Source organism: Myotis brandtii, unplaced genomic scaffold (assembly GCF_000412655.1).
Source record: "Myotis brandtii unplaced genomic scaffold, ASM41265v1 scaffold619, whole genome shotgun sequence".
Classification (NCBI taxonomy): Eukaryota; Metazoa; Chordata; class Mammalia; order Chiroptera; family Vespertilionidae; genus Myotis; species Myotis brandtii.
Window position 1 is genome coordinate 173,950 of NW_005370361.1, and position 8,357 is coordinate 182,306.

At 61.3% G+C, this 8,357-nt stretch overlaps 3 protein-coding genes across 3 annotated transcripts in view; 2 read left to right on the forward strand and 1 right to left on the reverse strand.

The window, feature by feature from the left end:
- The window catches only part of TMC4 (transmembrane channel-like 4), a 29,353-nt gene extending 26,839 nt beyond the window's left edge, over positions 1–2,514 (forward strand). Inside the window, exons 14-20 of the mRNA XM_014528101.1 lie at positions 182–363; positions 544–641; positions 937–1,117; positions 1,459–1,589; positions 1,690–1,845; positions 2,076–2,154; positions 2,258–2,514. Coding sequence (XP_014383587.1) covers positions 182–363; positions 544–641; positions 937–1,117; positions 1,459–1,589; positions 1,690–1,845; positions 2,076–2,154; positions 2,258–2,326 — 896 coding nt within the window. The 3' untranslated portion in view covers positions 2,327–2,514. The remainder of the gene's footprint in view (positions 1–181; positions 364–543; positions 642–936; positions 1,118–1,458; positions 1,590–1,689; positions 1,846–2,075; positions 2,155–2,257) is intronic.
- A 126-nt stretch (positions 2,515–2,640) lies between these two features.
- LENG1 (leukocyte receptor cluster (LRC) member 1) lies at positions 2,641–6,117 on the forward strand. The gene is made up of 4 exons (XM_005879962.2): positions 2,641–2,981; positions 4,092–4,271; positions 4,925–5,184; positions 5,823–6,117. Exons 1-4 carry the CDS (start codon positions 2,850–2,852, stop codon positions 6,034–6,036), a joined length of 786 nt encoding a protein of 261 aa, XP_005880024.1. The 5' UTR covers positions 2,641–2,849; the 3' UTR covers positions 6,037–6,117.
- Positions 6,075–8,357, reverse strand: part of CNOT3 (CCR4-NOT transcription complex, subunit 3) — an 11,277-nt gene continuing 8,994 nt past the window's right edge. The window contains exons 17-18 of the mRNA XM_005879979.2: positions 7,714–7,839; positions 6,075–6,437 (exon numbers count right to left, since the gene is read on the reverse strand). Coding sequence (XP_005880041.1) covers positions 6,339–6,437; positions 7,714–7,839 — 225 coding nt within the window. The 3' untranslated portion in view covers positions 6,075–6,338. The remainder of the gene's footprint in view (positions 6,438–7,713; positions 7,840–8,357) is intronic.

Here is an 8,357-nt window from a genome sequence, read left to right on the forward strand (position 1 = left end):
GCTGCCTCCTGCACACCCCCCACTAGGGATTGAGCCTGCAACCCAGGCATGTGCCCTTGACCAGAATCGAACCCGGGACCCTTCAGTCCGCAGGCTGACGCTCTATCCTCTGAGCCACACCGGCCAGGGCGAGCCTCCGTTTCTTGATCTGTAAAACGGGGAGACTGGGGAGTCCTGTCCGCGCAGGAGGGACCTGGCACTCGGCCCTGGCTGACCCCCCTCCTCTCCCCGGCCAGGACCGTGTTTCTCCGCCTGGCTTCCCTGCTGGTCCTGCTCTCCTCTCTCTGGAATCAGATCACGTGCGGGGGCAATGCAGAGGCCGAAAAGTGCAAAGCCTGTGGCTACAATTACAAAGAACTTCCGGTGAGGAGGATGAGGGGCTGGGACCCCAGGTTTGGGAGGAAGAGGGGCTGGGGTGCCAGAACGCCGTCGCTCGAGGACTGGGGTATGGGTGCCCCCCCAAAACTGAAGGTCCCGGAGGAAGACTCATACGCTTGGTGCCCGGGTCCTGAGGGCATCCTCACCCCGTTCTTCCGCCCTTAGTGCTGGGAGACTCGGCTGGGGCAGGAGATGTACAAACTCCTGATCTTTGACCTGCTGACTGGCCTGGCCACAATGCTGCTCATCCAGTTCCCGCAGAAGTGAGAGCCCCGCCCCCACAGTGGCCCGCCCCTTTTAGAACAGGCCCCGCCCCGGGTTCGCCCTCTTAGCCACGCCCATTTCCGGTCCCGCCTCTGACTGCTTTTCTTTGCTCTAACTCCGAAGACCCCGCCCCTTCCACGTGATAGGTAGCTACTCCCTTTGGCCCCGCCCCCTGGACACACCCCTCCAGGACCTTGACGGCCCCGCCCCTCAGATAGGCTCACTTCTAATTGGTGAGCACAACGGTGGAGGCGGGGAAACCCCTGGCTCGCCCCGCCCCGCCCGGCCCCTCAGGCTGCTTTGTGGTCTGTGTCCCGGGCCGCTGGGTCGGCTGGGGACCCAGGAATTCCAGGTGCCCGACGAGGTGCTGGGGCTCATCTACGCGCAGACAGTGGTCTGGGTGGGGAGTTTTTTCTGCCCTCTACTGCCCCTGCTCAACACGGCCAAGTTCCTGCTGCTCTTCTACCTGAAGAAGGTGAGGGGCGGGTGGGGGGCACCCGCCTGGAAAAAAAAAAGGAGATGTGGGGGGCGGGGGGGGAAGGGGACCGAGGGATGTGACTGGGTCCTAAGGGAGGAGGATGCTAAGGTCCCAGACTCCTGGATCCTGAGAGAGGAGGGGTGTGTCTGCAGGACTGATTCCTGGATGTGGGAGGAGGGGGTCTAGGGCACCCCAACTTTTAGGTCTGAGGGAAGAGGGGACCCGATTCCTGGATCCTGAGTGAGGAGGGGCCAGGCACCAGGACTCCTGGGTGGGGAAAACAGACAGACTGCAGAGTTCAGTCGCCGGTGCCTCAGACCCCCTTCTTCCCTTGTCAGCTCACCCTCTTCTCCACCTGCTCCCCGGCCTCCCGCACCTTCCGGGCCTCCACGGCGAACTTCTTCTTCCCCATGGTCCTCCTCCTGGGACTGGCCATCTCCGCCATCCCTGTGCTTTACAGCATCTTCCTGTGAGTGTGGGAGGCAGGCGCCTGCCTCCCTGACCCCGCCGCCCTCACCCGGGATCCCGACTCTCGGCCATCCTCGAACTCTTCCTGTCTCCGACGGCAGGATCCCGCCCTCTAAGCTGTGCGGTCCATTCCGGGGGCAGCTGTTCATCTGGGACCAGATCCCGGAGTCGATTTCCAGACTCCCTCAGATCACGCAGGACTTCCTCTTCTTCCTGGGGACCCAAGCTTTTGCTGTGCCCCTTCTGCTGATCTCCAGGTGAGGGGCCCAGACTCTTGTTTTTTTTTCAGTTGGAATGTGTGTGATCGGGGCGCCCCGCTGCCTGCGTCCAGGTGAAGAGGGGGACTGGGAGGGGGGGCTAAACTCCTGAACGAGGGGGGAGGGGGTGGAGCCACAAACTCCTGGGTCTGAAGGAAGGGCGGGGGACCCACACACTGAAGCTATTCTAAGAGCCTCCAGGGAGTGGCTCTGATTCTTGTCGCCTCCAGCATCCTGATGGCGTATACCCTGGCCCTGGCCAACTCCTATGGAGGCCTCATCTCGGAGCTCAAACGGCAGGTAGAGAAGGTGAGCCAGGCCGGGTCCCTGGGCAGGGGTCCTGGGGGAGCGGAGACAAGGACATGGGGGGAGCAGCTGCCTCACCTCCACCTCTCTTCACCCTTTATCTCAGGAGGCGCGGAACAAGGTCTTCCTGGCACAGCGCGCCGTGGCGCTGAGCTCGGACCACGGGGCCCTTTGACCTCCCCAGCCTGGCTCAGACCCAGACCTGCCCCCAAACCTTTGTAAGCCTCGGCCACGTCATCTGTAAAATGAGAGAATGGAGAGGACTGTTCTTCCTTCCCGTCCTGGGATTCTGAGATTTTCGGGGCCCTGGACACCCCCGACTGTCCAGGGAACCCCATTCTTGTATCAATAAACACAGCGGAGCCAGCTAAGCGTCCTTTGAAACTGGCGAGCGGAAGCAGGGGGCAAGGCTTCCGCGGCACAAGCCAATCACAGGTATTGGCCCTGACGGGCGTGCCAGCCAGTCAGAGGCCGCGTCCGTTTAGCGTCAAAAGTGGAGACACTGTGATTGGCTCAGGGCGTTGACGCGAGGCGGTCGCTAGGCGACAGCACGCATGATTCGAGGCGTTGGGAGGCGGGGCGTGTCAGTGAATCCAGGACCAATCCGTGGCTGGGGCAGGTATGATAGGGCGGGGCATCCTCTCGCCAATCGGAAGTACTAGGGGGCGGGCCTGCCAGTCTGTGGACGTCACGGCGCCATGAACATCTTACCCAAGAAGAGCTGGCACGTCCGGAACAAGGACAATGTCGCCCGCGTGCGGCGCGATGAGGCCCAGGCCCGGGAGGAGGAGAAAGAGCGCGAACGGAGGGTGCTGCTCGCTCAGCAAGAGGTAGGCTCCGAAAGCGGCCGGGCGGGCCCCTGGGCCCAGCGCCCAGGAAAACGTTGGGAGCCGCGGAACCTGCCTCGGTCTATTTTCCTCGGCTCTTGTTCGCGAGGCCGGAGCGGTGCCGGGCACAGAGCAGGAGCGTATGAATAAAGGAACCCCCGAGCAGTTCCAGGAAGCTCGGGCCACTCTTTAGTTTGCTTGTAGTGTGTTTATTGAGCGCCTTCTGGATGCCCGTCCCGCGCAGAGCGCTCCACTCGTGACATCCCTGCAGCTCGGGTGGTGGTCGGAGGGGCGCTGCCATCAGCCCCCGGAGCAGAGGGCAGAGGACGCCGCGCCGGAGTGACGGGCGCGAGCCAAGGCCTCTCCGTGGGGAGCCTTTGCACTGCCGGTCCATCCTCCACCCCCACCCATGAGACGCGCTCCCTGTGTAGCTTCTTTACCTGTCCGGTGCACACCTGGTGGTCCTCAGCGCTGGCTGGGAGGTAGCCTGGGCTTTTTAAATTCACGTGTCAGTTGAGATTGGAAACCGACTGAGAGCCGGCCAGGTAGTGGAACAGCAAATCCACGTATCCCGCCCTGGCTGGTTTGGCTCAGTGGATAGAGCGTCCGCCTGCAGACTGAAGGGTCCCGGGTTCGATTCCAGGCAAGGGCACATGCCCAGGTTGCAGGCTCGATCCCCAGTGTGGTGCATGGAGGAGGCAGTTGATCAATGATGTTTCTCTTTCTCTCTCCCTCTCCCTTCCTCCCTGAAATAAAAAATATATTTTAAAAATCAATGTATCTCCCTTTCTGTGTTAAAAAATTAAAAGTTCGACTTGGGCAGTGACTTGGAGCCCTGCCTGGAACTCAGATCGCCTGTCCTGATGTTTTGGCTGCCTCCATGGTTATCTGTTGTGTCACTGAGACTGGGAAACCCTCTGGCATGTGGTTGAAAGGCATCTTAGGTAAGGGGCATCTTACAAACCAGCCGGCGCCTCATTTCCCCTCCTCCCCAGGCTGGGAAGGTGCCTCTCCTGGGCCGCCAGCACAATTCTCTGTGGCAGCACCACACTCGCGGTTCCTCTGATCACATCTAGGTTCTGAATGTTCTGCCCATAACTTTCTCCCCCCCAGGCCCGCACAGAATTCCTGCGGAAGAAAGCCAGGCATCGGAACTCGCTACCAGAGCTCGAAGCAGCAGATGCGGGGGCCCCGAGTTCTGGCCCTGTGGACCTGTTTCGGGAGCTGCTGGAGGAGGGGAAAGGGGTGACCGGAAGCAACAAAGAGTATGAGGAAGAAAAGCGACAGGAGAAGGTAAGCCGGCCTCACTCACTCATGTCTGGCAGGGAGCAGGGGGGAGGGGCACTCTGCCCTCAGGTGCCTAGGACAGGTGGGGACCAAGTGAGCTAATGGAGACTCAGAACAGACTGAACGGGGCACAGGGAGTTCTGGTCGTAGCCCTCCAGGCCGAGGAGGCTTGGGAGTGGAAGCTGGTCACTCCCCCCACCCCACCCCAGGCCTGAAGCTGCAGGCACAGACCCAATGTCAAGACCGGGAAGGGATCTGAGCTTTGTAAAATGAAGTCAGATCCTGTCCTCCCCCTGCCTCAGCCTTTCTCTGCCTGGTTTGCTTGTTCAGATTTCTGTCCTCCAAGTGCCTCCCCCTCCCCGTGCTTTCCGCCACTGCGCCCGGTGCAGGACCCCACCTATGTTGGTCTCCTGTGTCTCCAGCACGTAGCGGAGTTGGCTCATGACAGGCCATTAGAGCCGCCACTGCGCCCGGTGCAGGACCCCACCTGTGTTGGTCTCCTGTCTCCAGCACGTAGCGGAGTTGGCTCATGACAGGCCCTCAACACTTGGCTGAACGACGGGTTCCGCCCTCCCAGCCGTGGGTGTCCGTGTTACCACACCCAGGGCTCCCTGCGGGGAGACACACTTGACCATCTTCCGGTTTCCTGTCGCCCTCAGGAGAAGCAGGAGAAAGCTCTGGGCATCCTGACGTACCTGGGCCAGAGCGCAGCGGAAGCCCAGACTCAGCCCCCTTGGTACCAGCTGCCCCCAGAGCGAGGGGCGCCCCCGTCCGGCCCAGGACCAGATGTGAAGGTCAAGAACCGCCTGGACCCTCTGCTGGAGATGCAGAAACATTTGGGGAAGAAGAGAAGGCACAGCGGTGACCACAGCGGACGCAGCAGAAAGGAAGCGAGGCCTGAGAAACAGCGGCCCAAAGAGTAAGGAGGGAGCCCGTGTGGGCGCCAGGGGCTCTGGGACAGGCTGGTTGGGCAGAGGTGGTTCTCAGTGACCCTGGGGGCTCGGCAAGGTCAAGCCTGTTTTCACAGCAACACCATGTAGCTTTTCACTTTGTAGTGGTTCCCAGGGGCTGCATGAGTGACGTGGAGGTTCCACTGCTCTGATGGCTGGTGGGACACGCTTGTTTCCAAGATTTGTTTTCACTTCTAATGTTCACATTATCAGAGGCTCTACAACCCAGGGACACAGGAGCTCTGTGGGGTCCTGGAGCTTTGAGAACCGCAGGGTTAGAGCAGAAGCAGGCCTGTTGCTAGGATGGCAGACCCGAGCACAGGAGGGGAAACGGAGGCTGAGAGGCCCGGGTGTGTGCAGTGTCACGCAGCTGATTAGCAGCAGCCTCTCCTGATCTGAAGGGGCACCTCACTGTTGAGACCGGGGAGGACAGAGGCCCACAGGGCAGCACAGGTCCTGGCCCCTGGAGGGAGGTCCGTTTCCTGGTCCCAGAGGCTCCAGGAGCCAAGGCCAGGAGCACGTCTGATGCAGGCAGGGGGGCCGGTGGCTGCTCCCTCTTGGGGGAAGCTGGGGCTTCAGCTTTCTAACCTGATTCTCCTTCCCCCAGATCCCCGTCCCTGGACCAGCTTCGAGCTGAACGCCTTCGGCGGGAAGCCACTGAGAGGGCGCGGGCAGAGGCCCTGCTGGCCCGGGTCCGAGGGGGGTCACAACCGGAGGAGCCACCAGAAGAGACAGACGATCGGCGGAGGCGGTACAACTCCCAGTTCAACCCGCAGCTGGCCCGACGCCCCCGCTGGCAGGACCCCCCTCTGGCTCACTGACTCCTGAGGGGTACAGGAGAGGCTGTTGCTGCCAGCCGTCATATAAAACTATTTATTCATAAATATTTTCCAAAATGAAAATAGGTTTACCAAAAAATGTCCCTCAACTCGAGAGGGGAGGAGGGGGCAGCCCTCGCCCCCAGGCCCCCAGGGTGGGGCTGAGAGGAAGAGAAAGCCTCCCGGCCCCTCCTTGCTTCCTGGGGGAGGGGGCTGCCCCATGGCCTGGGGCCTCCCCATCTTCCAGGGCAGAGCCCTTGGGGCAGGGGGTCAGCATGCTGGGGTGGGGTGGGGGCGGGCCGGTGTCACTGGAGGTCCCGGTCCTCCAGGTAGCGGTACTCGAAGGTGAAGCCTTCCTTCTTCCGCTGGCCCCACTTCTCGTAGTCGAAGTAGATGTAGGTGCCCTGGCCGAGGAGAAGGCGGTCAGTGAGCGGACAGGAGGTGCTTGGGGAGCGGGGCGAGCTGACAAAGGGGACTGTTCTCAGGGCCGTGGAGGTGCCAGGCCCTGACTCTGCGCCGTCCGGCATGGCACGCTCTTGGGTAGGAAAGGTTACCACGCCCACTTTAGAGGAAGCAGAGGGAGGCGCAGAGGTCACGCGCCAGAGCAGGGCCGAGGCCCCGCACTTTGCAAAGTCCTGCTTCTCAGGAGGCCGTGGCGTCCTAGCACTGCATCTCCACCCCCCGAGGCCAGCACCCGGCTAGAGGTAGACAGACTGTGTGCGCACTGACGTCACTGGTGCCTGGTGGGCGGGTCTTTCTGGAGGAGTGATGCCTGGAAATACACTAACCGGCGGGTACTTTGGACCCAACCAGGAGGGGACAGGTCTGGAGGTCAGAGAAGGCCTGTGGGGATGGGGCTGGGCTCTGAGCGGCGGAAATGCTTCAAAGAACCTGCAGGAACCGAGGGGAGCGGGCTGAGTCCTCTGAGGACACGACCATCAGGCACCAGGTGAAAGCACGCTGGGACAAGTGCAGCGCGCCCAGGACCCTCCGTGGCAGGCACCCGTCATGTACACACGTGACTGACTCGTTTAAGCCTCACCACTGCGTAAGGGGGGCCGTCACCCCGTTTTTAAAGAAAACGGAAATGGCACAGGTTTCAGTGCCTTGCCAGGGCCCCCCTGGAGGTGGGGCCATACCCAGGTTAAGTCCCCTGAGCGTTTTGTAAGGAGTCCCATCCATCATTGGAACCGGAGAAGGCCATTCAGAAAGTTAACAGCTTCCCATTCGCATTTGCTGAGTGAGTGCTAGGCACACGCAGGAAGGAGGCGGCAAGGCCCTGGGCAGCGTGGCCGTGGGGGGCAGACAGGCACAGGCTGTGTGGCTGGGGGAGGCTCCCCGAGGAAGGGGCGTTTAGGCCCGGACTGAGGGCAGTGATGGCGAACCTATGACATGACACACGTGTCAGAGGTGACACACGAGCTCATTTTTTTCCTTGTTAAATGGCATTTAAATATATAAAATATATCAAAAATATAAATCTTTGTTTTACTATGATTGCAAATATCAAAAAATTTCTATATGTGACACGGCACCAGAGTTATGTTAGGGTTTTTCAAAATGCTGACACTCCAAGCTCAAAAGGTTCGCCATCACTGGCCTAGGGTGACTAGGAGTTGCTTGGTGTGAATGACAGACGGAGCTGAGCTGGCCGCAGGGTGGTGAGGGGAGGGGCCTCACCTGCTCGAACTCGTCCGTGATGGTCTTGGGCTCCTCGTGCCTCTGGAACCACATCATGTACTTGGTGTGGAACCGCCACGACTGCTTCTTCAGGGCCTTGGCTGCCAGGTACTGCGCCTTAGTGCCCTGGGGGAGGAAGGGTGCAGCGGGGCGTCAGGGCACCCCCAGATGGGAGGGGCAAGGGGGATGGGCAGGGCATCAGGGCTGACCCCGGGCCCCGCCACAGACCAAGATGGGCTGGACCCTCCAGCAGGAGCCAAGAGCCGGGTGGGGCACAGAACATACCAGTGCTGGCCAGAAGGAAAAGGAGACAGGAGGTGGGAGTGCTTCCAGAGAAGCTTGGAGAAGGAAGAGAGACTAATGCATGAGGAGTGCTCGGAGGAGGCGGCCTAGGCTTGCCAGGCGGGAGGAGGGCGGAGGCTACGCGCGACGCCCACAGGGACAGCTAAACGGGACGGGCACGGAGAGTGGGCACCTAGCCCTCTGCCTCAGCCATTCTGACCCCCCTGTGCTGAAGTGGGGACTGGGACGGGTTTGGTTGGGGGGGCCCAGGACTGGGGGAATGGGGAGGGGTGCGGTCCCGATGGCCGCAGTGGGGCACCCACCTCACCCCTCCAGCCCGAGGGGGGGCAGCGGCGGTGGCG